The sequence below is a fragment of the Onychostoma macrolepis genome, chromosome 18, assembly GCF_012432095.1.
Source record: "Onychostoma macrolepis isolate SWU-2019 chromosome 18, ASM1243209v1, whole genome shotgun sequence".
Lineage (NCBI taxonomy): Eukaryota > Metazoa > Chordata > Actinopteri > Cypriniformes > Cyprinidae > Onychostoma > Onychostoma macrolepis.
In genome coordinates, this window is record NC_081172.1 from 20,271,068 (window position 1) to 20,290,800 (window position 19,733).

General features: G+C 39.2%; 1 protein-coding gene across 2 annotated transcripts; it reads left to right on the forward strand.

Moving 5' to 3' along the window:
• Positions 1–295: 295 nt before the first annotated feature.
• LOC131524880 (probable G-protein coupled receptor 149) lies at positions 296–19,022 on the forward strand. Of its 2 annotated transcripts, XM_058752262.1 has the most exons (5): positions 296–766; positions 845–1,575; positions 2,388–2,571; positions 2,804–3,243; positions 15,874–19,022. In XM_058752262.1, the coding sequence occupies exons 1-5, from the start codon at positions 637–639 to the stop codon at positions 16,480–16,482; spliced, it is 2,094 nt and encodes a 697-aa protein (XP_058608245.1). In that variant the 5' UTR covers positions 296–636; the 3' UTR covers positions 16,483–19,022. The 2 variants fall into 2 exon arrangements, with proteins under 2 accessions (XP_058608245.1, XP_058608244.1); XM_058752261.1 differs by having other exon boundaries at positions 296–1,575.
• The last annotated feature ends 711 nt before the right edge of the window (positions 19,023–19,733 follow it).

Genomic DNA, 19,733 nt, shown 5'->3' on the forward strand with positions numbered 1-19,733 from the left:
AAACGCACAGACATCACCATGGCATACTGAATTACTGTTTCTTGCAACCGCAGTTGCCATATTTTCCTGTAAATTTAACCAGATTATTTTAGAGAATACATTTTGTGTTCACAATACATACTGCACTTCTGTAATACTAATGAACTACACGTAGTCTACTTTGGATGCGAATAATTTGTGGCGCTACCAGTCTATGATAATATATTCCGGTACCTAACAAATGTAATATACAGTGCTAGTCTTTTATACAAAGCGCACGTTCCTCGTCCAGCAGTGACAGATGAAGGAAGGTGGCTCCACCCCTCTACTAACATCTCCCATCTGAGAGCTCATTCATACTGAAGAAATGTGCTGCACGAGCCACGCTCAACCTAAGCGCGCGCGACACATCTATCCACACATTCTCGGAGAAGAAACCACAATGCCATCGTCGTGCAAGTAGCAGGCTGAATGGAAAATGGTTATATTATGCACTACGTTTGTTGAACACAAGTGCGTAAAGACCAACGGATGGGGAACTATAAGCACTTCGTGGCGCGCTGTACCTGGAGGAAACTTCCATGCGCTCGGTCTGATCACCGGATCCTCTGAGAGGGAATGAGACGAGTGAAGTCGTGAAAGTTAGACTGAAGGAAAATGTCGGCGACACATGCCTCACCTTTGTCCAACAAAACCAACCAATATGAGGATGTGGACGCAGTCGAGGGCAACTGGCAGCTTCTCTTTGGTTTATCCTTCGCCATCGCCACTGTCACTTGCTTAGGAGGTTTGTACTCACTTATGTCGCTGCTCAGGATGAGAAGCAAGTCTTCCCTCTGTCTGATAGTGGCCTCTTTATCCATAGACGACCTGATCAGCGTCGTGCCGCTCACACTCTTCATGATCTTGCAATGGAGGAGCGGAGATGCGAACCGGTCGGGAGCGATGTGCACTCTGTCAGGACTCCTTTACGTTTTTCAAGGGTTGTCAAGCAATATGAAAGCCTGTCTCATAGTTGCCTACACTTTCTACGTGACAAAACGCTTTGGAGTGTATCAGACGGCTAACCGACCCCTCGGGGTGTTTGTGGCTGTTGTGGCGGTGTGGACGGTGAGTCTCACGGTCAGCGTCCTGCCCGTGTGTGGCTGGGGTCGCTTCGCCCCCGCTTCTCTCGGCTGTCTCCCGGAGAACGATAGTCTGTACGTGCTACTGCTGTTCGCCGTTTACTCACTGTGTTTCTGCGGGCTGGTAGTTTGCTCGATTCCTCTTATCTACCAGCTCATGTGCTCCACGGAGGCCCTGAGAACATTTTACCCGAGCTATTTTGAAATTGCCGGGTCGGCTCCGCTGTGTGAGATCCCCTCTCTGTCACGGGATAGCTTGGAGAAAAGTTTGGGAGCCTACAATGAATTCCACTCAAACACTGGCAGTTTTAAGAACAAACCGGAGACGTATTCTTTCTCAAACTCTCCAGCAACCGGTCATTTCCAGAAAGATGAAGCTCAGAGTGCACGGCATTCCCCTGTGTTTTTCTCTCAGAAGCGCTTCTCGATGATTCTGGCCATGGCGCGAATGGTTCTGTGGATGCCAATGATGGTGAGATCTATAAAAGCAATGACTTTTTGCTTGAAAAATCATTTAAGTGATATATTGAAGTATTAATTATTGTTACACTGTCAAAATAAAAAGGTAGGCTACTTGATACCTAATTTGGGGGCTCCTCAGACAGACCATTGCTGATCAATATTGTCAATTTTGCAATTTATTTTTTCTTCAGTATAGTCATAATGCATGTTATGGATTAATGTTGTAGTCTAATGATTGTTGCTTATTGTGTGAAAAAGTGGAGAAAATCGATATTTAAAAATTGGTCCTTCATATTAGTTACTGGTCAAAAAGCAATCACACCATAGTTTGATTTCTACATTAGACTGCCAGAATACTCTGGAGTTCATCATATTGTGTAGTCAAGGAACTTAATATTTCAAGTGCCTCAAAGCCTTTGCTGTCCCCTTACAGTGGGTGACTAGGGAAACTATTGACAGCTTTTAGACTTCAAGCAGGAACTCCGTGATGTAAGTTCCTCAGAGAACTGGCCTTTTTGAAAGAGAGCCTTGTGGTTTTCATAAGGATTTTACTAATTTAGGAATCTGAGAAACTGCGGAAAGTGCCTTATTTACAGTGTGCAACAAAAACCTTGCACCAGTCTAAAATGTCATCTTCAACTGTATTCATAGATATATTTTCTGTTCGACATCAGGGAAGGCCTGAAGGCAATGATACAGGCTGACCTTTAAATATAACCTGTCAATGTAAATGTTTCTTTTCATTTCATTTGGTCTGTTTAAATATCCTGAAATGATTGGTGATTCACCTATATTTTTCTCTGGCAAACGTTGCCCTTGCAGACCCAAATCCTGGTGAGTCATGCTGTTCACATGCACAGCTCGTCCTTGGAGACTCTCTGTTTTTTCCTGACCTTGCTCTCTGCGGCGGTCACCCCTCTGTTCGTGCTTTCGGAGCGCTGGATCCATCTGCCGTGCGGCTGCTTCATCAACTGCCGTCAAGGCTTAGGATCCGAGGTTTCCAACGGTTGGTACACTGATTAAAAAAAAAACAAAAAAACATCAGCCTGATATAGACCATTTTGTTTTAATGGATTTTTATGCAGGTTTATTGAAAGAACCTGGTGGTTTGTTTTAAACAATCCATTTAAAATGTCTTAGGTTGTATAAATGGTATATTTTAATATATGTCTTCCATAAATATATATTATTTGTGTGTGTGAGAAATAGCCACATTATCTTTTATGTGTCCTTTGCAGCAAAGAAAAGGAGATTTGAATTCAACCTCTCATTCCAGCAAGGCTATGGCATTTACAAGATCTCCCACATCAAGTCACCTTCCATCGAGAAACCCTCTTTTAACAGTTTATACAGCTGCAATTTCTCTGAGAGCAGAGTGGCGGTGCTGGACAGTGGTCAGATCGGTAAGTTCAGCACCACGGCAGCGGAGGACAGCTCCCTTCACAGCAAGCTGCTGCTTGAAGAGAGAGCAGACAGCCAGCCTCAGAGCTCCACAGAAAGGGACGGACCGTGCAGTGTCTCACCTCATGTTTCTACCTGCGATCATGAGGATCTTCACCTCGACGACTCGTCTGTATTCGATGGTCCCGAGAGGAGACTGTCCCACGAGGAGTGTCGTAAAATCGAGCTGACTGACTGGGAGTGGTGCAGGAGTAAGTCAGAAAGGACACCCAGACAGGTAAGATCACATCTATTTAACAGACATAAGGGATTTAAGGGGAGTTACTCCATTTAGTTGTCAGGTAACAAGAAAACTACAGTAACAGGAAATTATATCTCAAGTCTCTTGAAAATATCAGATAATTTGAGCTTTTTATAAAGATGTTATGTAAGTTTTTCAAAACTATGAATACTTTTCTAAATAATATTGCATAAGAATTTTAAGATAATTTTAATATTTGCCCTAAATCAATTTTGTCAATGCATATTATCCACCTTATTTTAAACGTAATAGTGGACACAACCAATACTGTTACTGTAGTGTATTATTCTTCTAGTTATTTACCTATAGTGGCTAATGAATTAGAAGCACATTCACAGGAATGTGTAGCTCAATTCCACTTTGGAAAATATGTGAGATCTTACTGTGAATGATTCATCCATAATTTATGTGTGTGTGCGCTTATATATACAGTATGTATATATATATATGTATATATATATATATATATATATATATATACACACACACACACACACACACATTTATATATATATTTTTGACTTAATTTTATAATAGTAATTTATAATAGTAATTTTTCCTAATGTTCAGACAGTACTGTAAGTCTGTTGATATATCTACACATTAAGTGTAAAGCAAAAATAAATTCTAAATCTCTAAGTAACAACCAATGTATAAAACCAAGTCCCTGTACAACATTTTATTTCATTTTATTTAATCTGTCACATAGCCTACGTCGTAATATGGAAGAAAAGCTGTGTCTTTACTTCCGTTTCATCACAACTTTTAGTGTTTTCGTGTTGAGTGTTAATGGAACTGATGAGTTTAACAGAAAATAAATTACCTCATGCTTTCCAAAAACAGATTGATCCAGTTATAATAGAGCCATGCAAAAATAAGCCATTCGATTAAAATTACAATAGTGTTAATGCGTAGACAATCCCTCCAACTGGACACATTATTATGTACATTATTTTCATTACAACACACAAACAAGCCATTTATGTGTATTTCCACACTGAATGTATTGTATCAAGAACACAATCCACACTGGGACAGGCAGAGGCTCTTAGTCTGACACATTGACATGATTGACTGCTGTTTTGCTAAGAAATGCATGCTGGTTTGTACAGGCGTGGTCTCACCATTCACACATCCAATTCACTGTTCCAGTATTGGGTCAATTCTATCGTAGATGTAAATAGACAAGGACAGTTTATTTAATTAATAACTGATGCTACTTTGATGTATGCCCATGTGTGAAAGGTTAATAGATTGTGAATAGTGGAATATGAGGACTGGCGTTGATCTGACTTTCTTCCTCCACTAACATCATTTTGATCTATGTATTATGCCGAGTTCACACTGCACGATTTTCAAACTCGTCGGATCGCTGTTGTTTTCACACTGCGTGACTATCTGGGGAAGCATTCAGTCGCTGCTGTGTTCACATTGCACGATGGATCGGCGACAGGGGCTTTCACATTGCACGATTTCACAATAGGAAGAATCGCCGACAACTCTGTCTGATCCGCAAACTACGTTTCACAACAAAACACAGGCGAGAAGTGATAAGGAAATAACGCGAGAACCTGCGTGCGTCAGCCCGTTGTTCTCAAGCGAGACTGGAAGTATTAAAAAATATAGCCCGCAAATGGTCTGTGCACTGATTTCCAGCTACAAAAAACAAAAACAAATTATGCAGGAGGAGATGCAGGGAACAGGGATTGTGTTCTGCAAAGAGTGGTGAATAATAATTTGCAGTAACTGTTATGCTGATGTTGCGGCTGGTCAAGCGTTTGTGCTCGTTTCTGTATGATATAATATTAAAATACTGATATGCTCTATAACTCCTCACCGAACTTCCCTCTGCCCTGTATCTTTGTCTCTCATTGGCTGAAGGTCATCGTGATGTAGTTTTCAGTCAGAAATCATTGCACACAGCGTGATTGTGAATCGCCGACAGCTCCAGATATTTAGCATGCCAAATATTTCGCGGGCGTCGGCGACGTGTCGGCGATTCTCTCTGATCGCGTCTTTGGTAATTCACACTGCGCGATTGTCACTCGCGTGAACGAGCTCCGATTTGCCTCCGATGTCGGGCATTTGTCGGCGATTTATCAAAACCTGTCGGCGAGTGAAAAATCGGGCTAAAATCGTGCAGTGTGAACTCGGCATTAGCCTTGGAGGCATCTTGCAGGCAAACTCTTATTTAAATTCATTTTTTTCACCTAAATGCATTTTTCATCATGATTCTCAATTGTAGGTTAATAATAATCCAAGCTATGCAACAAGCTGAAACATGATTTCATCTGTTGCTTGGTTGTGTTGTATTTTAAACTTCTTTTAATTCTGGCAAATTTGTCTTTGCTTCTGCAAGGACAAATTAGCTGTCCTACCCGTCTCCCGCACTGTCTTAGGCATCTTACATTACAGGCATTGCAGTTTATTGCTTTGGTCACATCTGCAGTCTGCTGCCTCCCTGCAGCAGGTCTATGGCATGTTCATGAAGGTGAGCAGGGAGCTTGGGCATCTGCTGGGAAAATTTAGTTTTCATGTACATTCAAGCATGGTACTGTAATAGGATGCTATCTTTGCAATAAGTCAGTTTCATCATTTCATCTTTGCTAAGTCTCACATCAAGTACAATGCCAAGCATCAGCTGGATTGGTGTAAAGCAGGGGTCTCCAACCTTTTTTCATTCAAGAGCTGATTTTTCAAAATGAAAGTGGATGAGAGCTACCCATGTTATACAATACTTAAATCTCTTAAATAATGTATCAATCCAAACTGTTATACATAGTATAACATAGTATAATACATGTTAAAATGTGCTAGAAATGTTCAAAAAGTACTGATAAACTGATACACTGAAATCAGTTTCATGTCGAAAACCAACAAAAGTAGCAGCACTATGCACGTTTTGTTTTCATGAACAGTGGAATAAAAACATTAAAAACGTGTTGCGCCTGCATGGGACTCTCATCTGATGTTAAAGGTGCCTTAGGTGATTGTCTTCAGAAACATTTTTTGTTATTCTGGTCGAAAGTCTCTTCACATCCTGATAGCAATCATTAAGTTAAGTGGTATATATTATATATTCTGTGGAAGGTGTAGGACCAAGAAATGTTTGTCCAATTAAAACGCTCGGTCCGAGTGTTTTAATTGTCTTTCCTACCTGCCTGTCGACGTATGTATTAGCATACCTCTGCGCACCCTGTTCGCGCAGACAGGATATGTCATCAGCGCGTTCAGGCACGCTGTGCAGACAGAGTCAGAATGGCAGGCAAACATCAACAACCCGATGTTCCTTCCTGGTATTGTAGTACTTTTACTAACTGTGCTGTAAAGTTTTCTCACCGGTGAATGACACATGATGTAGCCCAGCGCTTTTCCCAGTTCCAGTTCTTGCGTCCCCCGCTCTGCATATTTTGCATGTCTCGCTTATGCCGAGTTCACACTGCACGATTTTAGCCCGATTTTTCAATCGCCGACAGGTTTTGATAAATCGCCGACAAATGCCCGACATCGGAGGCAAATCGGAGCTCGTTCACGCGAGTGACAATCGCACAGTGTGAATTACCAAAGACGCGATCTGAGGGAATCGCCGACACGTTGCCGACGCCCGTGAAATATTTGGCATGCTAAATATCTGGAGCTGTCTGCGATTCACAGTCACGCTGTGTGCAATGATTTCTGACTGAAAACTACATCACGATGACCTTCAGCCAATGAGAGACAAAGATACAGGGCAGAGGGAAGTTCGGTGAGAAGTTATAGACCATATCAGTATTTTAATATGTACAATTATATCATACAGAAACAAGCACAAACGCTTGACCAGCCGCAACATCAGCATAACAGTTACTGCAAAATTATTATTTACCACTCTTTGCAGAACACAATCCCTGTTCCCTGCATCTCCCTCCTGCATAATCTGTTTTTCTTTTTTTAGCTGGAAATCAGCACACAGACAATTTGCGGGCTATATTTTTTTAATACTTCCAGTCTCCCTCGAGAACAACGGTCTGACGCACGCAGGTTCTCGCGTTATTTCCTTATCACTTCTCGCGTGTGTTTTGGTGTGAAACGTAGTTTGCGGATCAGACAGAGTTGTCGGCGATTCTTCCTATTGTGAAATAGTGCAATGTGAAAGCCCCTGTCGCCGATCCATCGTGCAATGTAAACACAGCAGCGACTGAATGCTACCCCAGATAGTCACGCAGTGTGAAAACAACAGCGATCCGACGAGTTTGAAAATTGTGCAGTGTGAACTCGGCATTAGTTAACACACCTGAATCAGATAACCAGCTTGTTAGAAGAGAGCTCCGTGCATGAACTGTGTTCCGATTGACATGCTCCCTACACAGTGTTCATTGCTCCCTACTCCCTGAGCAGGGAAAATCCGTTTATTTCACTTCAGAACATTCACTCACGAATTTGCGCTGCTCCTCACACACAGACGAAAGAGAAGTGTGAAGTGTGACATAATATACCTCTGTAAATAAATACAATTTAAATTCAGGTCTGGCACACTTTAATGCCCTTTGTATGGAACATAAATGCTCGCTTCGAACTGGAATCATGGCGGAATATCTGGTGATGTCCACTTCGCAGGGCACTTATGACTTATGGTCGAATAGAACAATCATCGGACGTGATAAGATATACATATGAAATGTGCAGAGCGGAGAGGGCGCGAGGACTGTAATTGGAAACCATTGATGTAGCCTATTGTAGTAATTTATGTTGTCTCTGACTGCTTGAGCTTATGTGCGTTCAGGGGGCGTGGCTTTGGACGGTGATTGCAGGGAGGGTGGGACGTTCGCTTTCAGTGCGATCAGGCTAAAGTTAGCATTTTCCGAGATCTCCTACTGCACCTTTAAGTAGCAGATCAGTGGGCTTAATGTGGTTGAATATCTAAATAAAACACATCCTCAGTCCCAAACGAAACCTAAAATACTATGTGGAGGACGCAAAATAATTTAATAATTATAATATGACCGCATGGTGTACCTATGAACCGAACTCATATTTAAACACAGTCTCCATGCTATGTACACATATCTATCCTTACAAGTAAAATTTTGTCTGTATTATTTGTGTCCCGTTCAAAAATTGCTCATGAGAAATTTTATGTTTATTGTCCCCCCCTACTGTCAGATGAAATTTACACCCTTGCGCTGATCAAATATGGGTTTACAAATCGAGATCGAATACAAGTATAATGATAATTAAAATACTAAATGAGATTAAATTAAAGCCCCCTGTAGTGAACATCAAGTTTTTTACGTTGTTTATTTGTCTATGTGCTGTTTTAAGTTGCTTTTAGACAAACCATGTGCCAATCCATTAATTAACACCATTGCTGAGTTTTTTTTCTCCTTAAAACTAGTTTCCCAAAGGCAGTCCCAGAAACGAGGTTTGAAACAGCCCTCAGTTTTCTACGTTACAAAATTCAATAACCAATCACGTCAAGGGATATATTCCTATCATTAGCATATCCCTCTCTCCACATAGCACGCATAGAGATCGCATGAAAAATATACCAATAGGATTACCAGCACAAAACCAAAAAAAAAAAAATAGAGCAAAAACCCATGAAGCTGTGGTTTAACGTGAATTTAGAACTACTAACTTGAATAATAACCCAAGGCAACAGTGTAAAAGTAGCCCGGAGTCAGACCCACCTCTCCCGCATTGGCGTCCGCACTTCACACACACATATGCTTGTGGGCGCAAACCACAAACTTGGCTGCATTTTGAGGACACAACATCGTCAAGTAAGTAACTTTAACAACTGTTACAGTATCCACTGTAGTTGTCCACTAGTAAAAACATAGTTTTATCAGTCATTATCTGTGGATCAGGAGGCCCTGGCTGGTGTGACTGAGTGGAGGCGGGGCTAATTTTGTGTAGATCTGCGTGTAGTAAGGGTGTAGAGTTACATTGAAGCTATTTTAAGGCATGAGAAAATTATTTTCACAAGAAAAAAAAACATTTAAATATGTAATTTTGATGATCAGAGATGAGTTTTAAGGGATAAAAGTTTTGACTACTGGGGGACTTTAAAATCATTTCACGGCTGATATGTCAAAACAAATAATTTATTTGCATTGGAGGGGGTGGGACACCTGTCTATATTATCTCACTCTGATTAGATGAAAAGTACATCTTGGCCATGAGCTACTGGTAGCTCGCGAGCAACGTGTTGGAGACCCCTGTTGTAAAGCATGCCACCACTGGACTCTGGAGCAGTGGAAACATGTTCCGTGGAGTGATGAATCACACTTCTCTGTTTGGCAGTCTGATGAATGAGTCTGGGTTTGGAAGATGCCAGAAAAATGTTACCTTCCTGACTCCACTGTGCAAACTGTAAAATTTGGTGGAGGATGAATAATGGTATGGGGCTGTTCTTCAGGGGTGTGGGGTATCAGAGAGCGAATCAGACAATTTAAGATTCGATCAGAACATGGTTGAAACATGAGGAGCCAAATTCCACAAACAGGGCCACAAGACAATGTCATAAATCTGTCCAGATCCTGGCGCCAATAGTCTGAAGCAAGTCCACTAACTAGCAGCTTTGAGCATCTCACAACATTAAAACAAAAGAACACTTATTGACAATTCCAACTCAGGAAGGAGATTGTCAAATTTGGGGCAAATAGCCAAGATTAATGGTCAAAGAGATGCACCACATGGCCATCCCATGTAAATCTGTGATAGAAATCACAAGCTACAGACTTTCTTGGATTGGTTTCCCCCACCTAGAAGACAAAGACTTAGACTGAAATTCCTTAGGAGACCTTTTAACCTCTCTGGTCTTCACAGAACATGTCCTTATGTTCACAGAATGGCACAGAAACTGTCTTCTATGTGTAGATGCACCAAAATCATCTTAAAAGGACTTGGGAGCAACTAATCATTTCTATGCATAACTCCATATTATGTATATCACCCACACATGTGACTATCATGTTCTATTCACTTATTGTGTATGTCTTTTTAATAACTATTGAATAGCTTAAGGGTTTATATTCGTTTGGTATGTATGTGTGTGACAATTCTAGCTTGAAACGCTTCTTTCCATTAATTCTTTGTTAAATGTATATCATATTCTGGTTATGGAAATCACATCCGAAAGTATACTTTGCAAGAGCGTGTAAAGTTCGGACCATGTGACTGATAAGATAACATCATAGATTTATGTATTGGGAGGAGAAACACAGCAACACCCCGAGCTAAGACAGTATCTAATTGGTCAAGACACCAGTTGGGATGTGTCCAAAAGCCGAGTTTAAAAACTCAGGACATCATCAATCCACCCTCTCTTCTCTTTTGCTTTTGCTTTTTGCCACCGCGTTTTGACGCTGCTCTTTGAGCGTGCTTCGGCCTGCACACCAGCTGCTACTTAACACCACAATTAGAAGAAAAACCACCTAGTCTCGTTACATCCTTTCTTTCTTTTACTTTAGTTTCTTTTCTTTTCCGTTGTGAGTTTTGTGTTCTCAGTTTAAGCCAAAACTCCGCCTCTTCAGCCATCGCCCAACCATTGGCTTCCCAAGATATCACTTCAACGATTACTGAACCTCCAACCAATCAGCAACCTTGGGAAACCCCCTTTCTGCAAAGATGACAACAAAAGGGAATCCCTTAACACAAAGGCAACGCAAGCAAGTAACCTCCAGATTTTAGCTGAATTGGTGCATTTAATATAAATTTTAGCCTTATTGAGAAACTCAATGCGAGGGTTAATTAAGTGATTGATGGTTGTTCAGGTCTATGCAATAGCACATATTGCTGTAAACTTGGGATTTCACATTTTCATTCTCTTAAACTCATCCTTTCCTCACTTTCTCTCTTACTGCAATGAGTGAATGTGTGAATGCGTGTGTTCATGTGTTAGATTAGTTTACATGTCTTAGAGTTATCCAATAAAGTCTTATTTATATTGAAAAGAGAAGTATCTTGTGTTTTGTGCTTACAAGTTAATGTCTTAAACTGCCGATCTTGTTACTGTGCTATTTAATAGTGTTTTCACTATATTTTGGATTTTAATATCCAGTGCAGAATTTATGTTATACGGCTCGTTCAGTGAATCACTGGCCGACTCAGTGATCAGCCATGAAACAGTGATCCTGTTCAAATTCCCTTTAAAATCATAAATTATTCTTTTTAAGCTAAATTGACCTGTTTCCCTTACAGGGGTTAGGCTAGGCCCCTTACTTCCAGAAGGGAAATGCTTTAACATACCAAGACATTTTGGACAATACTAAGCTTCTAACTTTGTTGGAAGAGATGGCACTTTCCTTTTCCAGCATGACTGTGCCTCGGCACACAAATCCAGGTCCATAAAGGCATGGTTGGATGGGTTTGGTGTTGAAGAACTTGAGCCCTGACCTCAACACCATCAAATGATGTTTTATTAGCAAAGTTCGGGAGGAGCATGATTTTAAGCATGAAATTAACTTTATTAGCGCAATAGTAAATATATAAAGCCAACTCACCTCTGAGATTGCGAGCCAGGCCTTCTCGTCCAACATCAGTGAATGACCTCACAAATGCTTTACTGGTTGAACAGGAAAGATTTCCACAGAACCACTCCAAAATTCAGAGAAAACCTTCCCAGGAGAGGGGAGGTTGTTATAGCTTCAAAGGAAGGACCAACCCCATATGAATGTCAATATATTTAAAGTGTGTCCCGATATTTTTGTCCATATAGCGTATCCGTCCATCCATCCAACCAACCATCTATCTATCCATCCATCTTTTTTTGTGATCTTGATTTAATATACTGTATACAAATTATAAGAGCAGGTTTGAGTACAGTTTGCACTGTCCTATCATTCAGTTAACAGTACACAATTATTGTTGATGGGTAAATGTGGTCAGCTTAGTTGGTCTTTCTATAGATTGTATTTTTGTAATGATTTCGTAATGATAGTACAGAACTCATTTATTTTAAAAGATCGGAGAAAATTTGTTTAATTATATGACCCATTTAAACACATAAAGCTGATATTTCTTCTGGTTTTCTTCCCTTCTTTTGGTACCATTCGGTATGATGAAAACAATTTTCTGTTTCTCTTTTAAAGGCCTTTTGCTATGAGGAATATATGATTTATGACAACAAAAGCAGTTCCTCTATGTGCCCCGCTGCAGTGGGCTCTACCGCAAGCCATCACTTTGAAACAGCGGGTAATTGGGAGTTGCAAAGAGAAAAATACAGTTGGGTTAGTTTAGGCTCTTAGCATGTTTGGTGCCAAAACAGCAGGTTTATAAAATACTCTCTTGTGACTTGGAAACCCTACTGGGCTGCTGCAGCACAGAAGACTATGACTGTCACTGTGTATCTGATACTAAAAGCAGGACGCTAAATCTCAACTTAGACCTTCAGATTCTCTGGTGGCAATGACCCAGAGTAGAAGGACAGGTCAGAGCTAGCACCTGGGGCAGATTAGTTATTGTGAGTATATTGAAAACTCAGATCATACAGTTGAGGGAAAAAGTTTGCATCCCCCTTTCAGAATTTGCTAAATGTTAATTATTTTACCAAAATAAGAGGGATCATACAAAATTCATGTTATTGTCTATTTAGTACTGACCTGAATAAGATATTTCACATAAAATATGTTAAAATATGTCCACAAGAGAAAATAATAGTTGAATTTATAAAAAATGACCCCGTTTAAAAGTTTACATCCCCTTGATTCTTAATACTGTGTTGTTACCTGAATGGTACGAGTCCCTTGTTTGTCCTGAACAGTTAAACTGCCTGCTGTTCTTCAGAAAAATCCTTCAGGTCCCACAAATTCTTTGTTTTTCCAGCATTTTTGTGTATTTGAACTAGTGCTGTCAAAATTAGCGCGTTAACGCAGGCGATGATTTTTTTTTTTTTTCAGTTTAACATGTTCAAATTATTTAATGCCGTTAACGCAGGGGCAGGGCATAGGGTTGGCCACCCTCTTTTTTCTTGACAAGAAATGCATTTATTCATTCGCAGAACGTCTTTACGAGCACATCAAACAAGAGACATTTGAGACGCGTGCTCCAATTTCACTTCAGCCCAGGCGTGAGTCAAATTAGCGCGGAAACGCAGCGCGTGCTCTTCAATTACACGCACAAAGGCGCCGGCGCGCGCATAGCCTGTAATCATTTCATATCAAATCGTAAAAGAAACTACGAGCATGCAATGTTGTGATCAATTAAGTCGTGAAGTTACCAAAAAGGCGATTAAAGCTGCCATAAAACTGTGCATGCATGAAATATCTTATATATGAGTTACATTAAGAACATGTCACCCCCTGGCTTTTAATGCATGGTTTTTCCTTCTGGAGAATCAGTGAGCATTTGAACCTTCTGTGATAGTTGCATGTGAGTCCCTCAGTTGTCCTCAGTGTAATCAGAAATGGTTCAAATACTCAAAAATGCTGGAAAACCAAAGAATTTGTGGGACCTGAAGTATTTTTCTAAAGAACAGCAGGCAGTTTAACTGTTCAGAATAAACAAGGGACTCATAAACAACTATTACTAAACAAAAAAAAAAAAAAAAAAACACAGCTGTGGATCATTCAGGTAACAACACAGTATAAAGAATCAAGGGGATGTAAACTTTTGAACAGGGTCATTTTTATAAATTCAACTATTATTTTATCTTGTGGACTACATGTAAACATCTTGTATGTGAAATATCTTATTCAGGTCAGTACTAAATAAACAATAACATGTATTTTGTATGATCCCTCTTATTTTGGTAAAATAATTAACATTTTGCAGATTCTGAAAGGGGTATGTAAACTTTTGACCTCAACTGTATGTTTGCTTGCTAAATGTCATTTATGTAAGATTAAGATGAGTTGTTCTGTGAATAGAAATCAGTCATTTCCGTGAATGAGTGAGGCATTATATTTGTGTAGGTGTGACAGAAGATTCATGTGATTGAGCGTCTGCAGCAACACTCCTCACTGCATATTGACTGACTCGCAGGGGAATTATGGGAAACTAGGCCACTCGCACACGTAATCATAAACATCATAAAAAGCCTGGGTCTTGTTTGCATTTGCCATTTTTTCTGTCTGCTTTCCTGCCTTGACTCTGATGTGGTTATTATCCTTCATCGCCCCAGTGCCTCTAACTTATCCGGTGGGTGAACTCACATGCAACTCATACCCTTTCCCCAGTCACATGGTCTCTACAACCTCTGATGAGCATTATTTCATTTGAATGATATGCTGTGTTTTGGGCAAAGCCTGCTGGAGGAACACATCATATTGTTGACATCTCATTCCTCAGCCTTTCTATAATATAACAAGAGATCAGGAATAAAAGAAGGTAGAAAGAGATCCTTATCTATGGCTGCTGTGCCGAATGGTCAGATGACATCAAATCAAAATGCTTCAATTATTCGCAGTCCTCAGTCAAGTGTGGCATTTCAATCTATTACGCGCAAGCTCCATGCCGACTGTGTCTCTTTATCGTGAAAGGAGCATATCAATGATAATGACAATTCCACTAAACTGAAATTCTCTGCAGTGTGACGTTACTGTATATGACTGAAGATGCTGACGGGAGAAAGATGGCACAATAGAGCCATGGGTGTTTGTCATAATTTGACCAGAGCTTTTGTTTTCAACGAGCCTGATATATACACAGGGCTGAAAAAATCACAGAAAACGCCTGGCGATAAGAATCACATTTATTGGACTGCTGTTTAAATGTCATTGACTTTGTGTGTTATTTAAAGCTTTGGACTTTCAAAATTTATTTTATTGTATTATTATTTTTTATATCTCCATGTCCAGCATAGTATCATCCTGTTAAGCTAAATTTCATAATCATTAAACGTCATTGCAGTAGACCACATTAATAAAATGTGTTACCATTTACCCAGATAAACTAAAAGCTCATTTAATGATGAAAGAGTGCATAATAATAATATAATTGGTAGTTACATAGCTGGCACAGTTCAGATATTTGTTTTCAGATACTGTATCTGCACTAGAAATGTTTTCATAATATTATAAACAGGTCCATAATGCACTGATTTTTCGAGGGAAGCCTGAAAAAGGATATCTGGGATGATATCCCAAGTTTTCCATTTGTTTTTAAGAAACCAGCCATAATTGTAATAGTACATGAACCAGTGATCAGCATTTCCATTGCATAGAAAAAAAAGCAGCTTTTAGGTGTCCTCTATGGAAAAGTCACAAGTTTGGAGGGTGGGTAGATAATAAAAATTATTTTTGAAAGGTGCTACTCAATTTAACCATCTAAATGTACCTATGACAATCATGCAATTTACAGATAGAGGTAACTTTAAAATAATTATTATAAAATATTATGTTTAAATTGCATAAATTGCTTTTTTTGACTAATCAATTTTAAGTATTCATAGTGTATGCTTGATTTCTATCAATAATTAAATTGATGACTGTTTCCCTGTAAGCTGTAACTTTAGCATTTCTTTGATTTTTGTTCCTTTAATATTTTCATTATTTTACATTTTAAAGCAGCATTTAAACTTAAGTTTCCATTTTGTTTGTGTGTGTGTGTGTGTGTGTCTGTTTTTGTGTATCATACTGTTTGACACTTGACAGAATATATCTCTGCCTTTTCATTTCCAAACAGAGATCCACAGCTGGGTTGGCCATTCCATTATGTGCCTTCCAGGGCACCGTTTCCCTCCATGCTCCCACGGGCAAAACACTGTCCCTCTCCACCTATGAAGTCAGCAGCGATGGCCTGAAGATCTCCCCCAACAACGCCAAGAAAGTTGAGGTGTACCGCTCCAAATCAGTGGGTCACGAACCTAGTGCTGAAGAGCACAACTCTAGCACTGGGGGTGGTGGAGTTGGAGTAGGGGGTGGAGTCGCAGACACCAACGTAAAAATTCACCTGGAGGTTCTGGAGATCTGCGACAATGAGGAGGCCATGGACAGCGTGTCTATTGTCTCCAACATCAGCCAGTCATCCACACATGCACGCTCACCTTCACTACGCTACTCTCGTCGTGAGAACCGCTTTGTCTCATGTGACCTAGGTGAAACGGCCTCGTACTCGCTGCTGATCCCCACAAGCAACCCGGATGCGGACAACATTAACATCCACATTCCAGATACAGTGGAAGCGCATAGACAGAACAGCCGGAGACAGCACCAGGAGGCTGGAGGTTACCAAGAAGAGATACAGCTGCTTAATGAAGCCTATAGGAGGCAGGCAGGTGATCAGGGGAACTGAAATAACCAGAAACACCAGGATAGGTCAATGGGCTGAGAAATCCCTAGGAAGAAGTATAGAAGGTTTGGATGAAATCTTGTGATGAAAGCTCATAGAGTTGCAAGTTCATGGTAGATTAAAGCACCCACACCTAAAAATATTATCATCTAAGCACAACTAGAGTAAGCAGCAAGATCAGATGTCGCAATGTGAAAATCCAGTTTAAGGAATCACAAGAGAGGCATTTGTCTGCTAAACTGTTTGCTTTAGTAAGCGATTGTGGGATAAAAATGCGCTAGTTGCATGATGAGATGTAGTAAATGCCTTTAGAATTCAAATTCAAGGTTAGCATGCCATAAGGAAGAGCTAGATGTTTTGAAAGGGAAGTGATTTGTATGCTAACATGCGACTAAAATGTGATCAGAGATGCAACAAATCTTAAGATGAGACAGGAAGTTGGTTTGTTCAGATTTGCCCTTGATTGCAAGCCTCAGGAATGATAGATCAGGGGGTTATGACAGTAATGGTTACTCTCGGATGGATAGAAGTGGAGATGTCTTGGTTTGAATGAAGCACTGGAGAATAAATCTGAAGCCCTTGAGTGGATGAAAGTGACGTATATGCTGAAATGAAGGTTATTGGGTACAAAGAAGGAAGAATGGACATAACTCGCTTCTCAGATGTTCTGTCATTTATTGAATGCAAATGTAAGAGCATAGACAGAAAAGCTTGAGGAGAGAGTTGAATAGAGAAGGATAAATACTGTCACGAGTATATGCGTTTGTGGTGAGACAGACAAAGAATGGGATTGTGAGGGCGTGTGTGCAAGGAAAAAACTAAAATAAATACATTTTAGTATTCTAGCTCAGGCAGAAACCATATGGCATACTGAAATAAAACATTCCAAATGTATACATCGCAAATCATTATTTTTTGTTTGTTTTTAATTATGTTGTTCTGCATAAAACAGTGTATTCCATCACTGTTTTGTCTAATGTGTGTGTGACTGTTTAAAGGAATGTTCTGGGTTCAGCACAAGTTAACTTGCACTTGTGGCATAATGTTGATTTTGTCCCTCCTATAAAAGAAATAAATTAAAAAAAAAGCAGAGATCTGGATTACGGAGAGACTTAAAAAATAAAAAAAATAAAGATGTGAATGTTAAAATGTAAATGTTAAAATAATCAACCACAAAATTAAGCAGTGTGATAAAACACAGACAAATCTCTTTTGCAATGAAAACATAACACCTAAAACCTATTTATTTATTTATTTATTTATTTTATTTTCTATTTTCAAAGCAGACATAACACACAGTTTCTGTCAATATCATGTTGATCTTGTGTACCTATAGAGTAGTATTGCATTCTTCATATCTCCGAAGTGTCTTTAGTTTTGTCAGATTTATAAAAGATACGTACAGATGTACCGCTTCTCAGTCGAGCAGTCAAGCTCATAGGGGCATGCTGTGGAATCATAAAACAGGAACAACAGCTTTATTGACTTAAATATGGCTAAAAATCAGATCCAGCCATGTATATCCGATCCGGAATCGGATCCCGACCTTTATGATGTCATAGAGGGCCATACTCGAAAAAACATTCTGAATCTTATACAAACCCTGAAGGAGTGTCTTTGGCACAGAAATACAGAAAAACTCATTTTTTGAGATTTTGGTTGATGAGAATCCAACTCTTCAGCACTGTGAATAAGTCAGAACGCATGAAATAGCATTAGACATCCCCTTTAAAGAAAACTAGGAAAAAAGTGAAAATTAATAATTCAACATGTCACATGTGATGCCACCAATGCTGTTGATTACATGCATTAGGCCAAGACTATTCCTTTAATTACAATCTTAGTATGTATGAATATGTAAATGCTGATAGCTGTACGTATGCTTGCTTCTGGTGTGGTATTTTTTCATCTTTTTTGTTGTGCTAAAGCCCTGAAACTTGCGTTCTGCTTTATATGCATTCCCGACATGACTGCTGAGAAAAAGCGAAAGAGATTCTGGCAATGGAACATTCCACAAATGTAGATGTGAGTGTGATGCATGAGCCTATTTTAGGTGTTAATTTGTGTGCAAATGTTTTTGAGCCACTTAGGAATTTTCAGCGCACTGCTTCTGCAATCAGAAACATGACCCTGGCCACTCGCTTGCATTTAGTTCTGGCATATATTCAGCTCTCAAATGGACCATTCATGGACGATTCAGTGGATCCCAGTAAAATGAAGGCATGATTACGCTGCTTTTCATTTGAGCTCTGCTGTATCAGTATGTGAATATACTATTTAAAAATGTGAAAATTAAATGCAAAGGCCATTCGTGGAGGCTGATGTAGCTCTAATAACTCTAATATCTAAAATAATTCACTGTAGATATGATTTCTTGTTATTTTTAAATGTCAAATGTCTCTGTGTGTGTGTTTATATATGTTTTATGTATTCAGAATAGCAGATTATTTGTTGTAGCCTTGTGTTTTCAAGCAGCAAAATAGCTGAGGCATAATGCTACAAAATATTTTCATCTATCCAGTGTTCTCATTAAAGATTTATTTACAGAAAATCGCCTCATTCAAGAGTGTAGATGGGTTTTATTCCCATTTGTATGCAACAGCTCTTCAATGAACCAACTCCCAATGGTCTCTATATAAATGATCCACATCTGCAAATGGGACAGACATACCCATGTCTGGAAACCTAATGATGTTTTTGAGATAGAAAACTACTCTTGCAAAGTTATAGCTTCCATTTTGTGCAAGGACAGAAACAGTTCAATATCCACTAATGCAGTTCTTTTTTTCTTTTTTTCTTTTTTTTTAATGTCTCCATACAATTTACCATTTGCTTATTGTAGGGGAGTATGGGGCTAGTTGTCACAGTCAGTATCTCAGTAATTACAAAAGTTTTTAGTCATTCTCTTTTGAAAAATAAGTGAATTCAATTGTAATAAATGTATTGTATTTTAAATCTTAATAGTGTATTAAAAAACTGCACTTGCAGATAACGTAATACCAATAAAATATAATTTAGTTGTACTTAAAGAAAGCACACTTTCATGACTGTTTCTTTAAAAAGTAAAATTTTGTAATAAAGTCAAATTAAAAAGATTATTTTAATTTTAACATTTTTAAATTGTTATATTTTAATCATCTTTTTGCTTATTATAAAGTCTTGCTTTTAAGTACTCCTATTTTGATTTACATAATTGCAGTGTGTATTTGATATTTCATTTAAAGCTATAAATGCATTTTAAAGTTCAAGTTCAT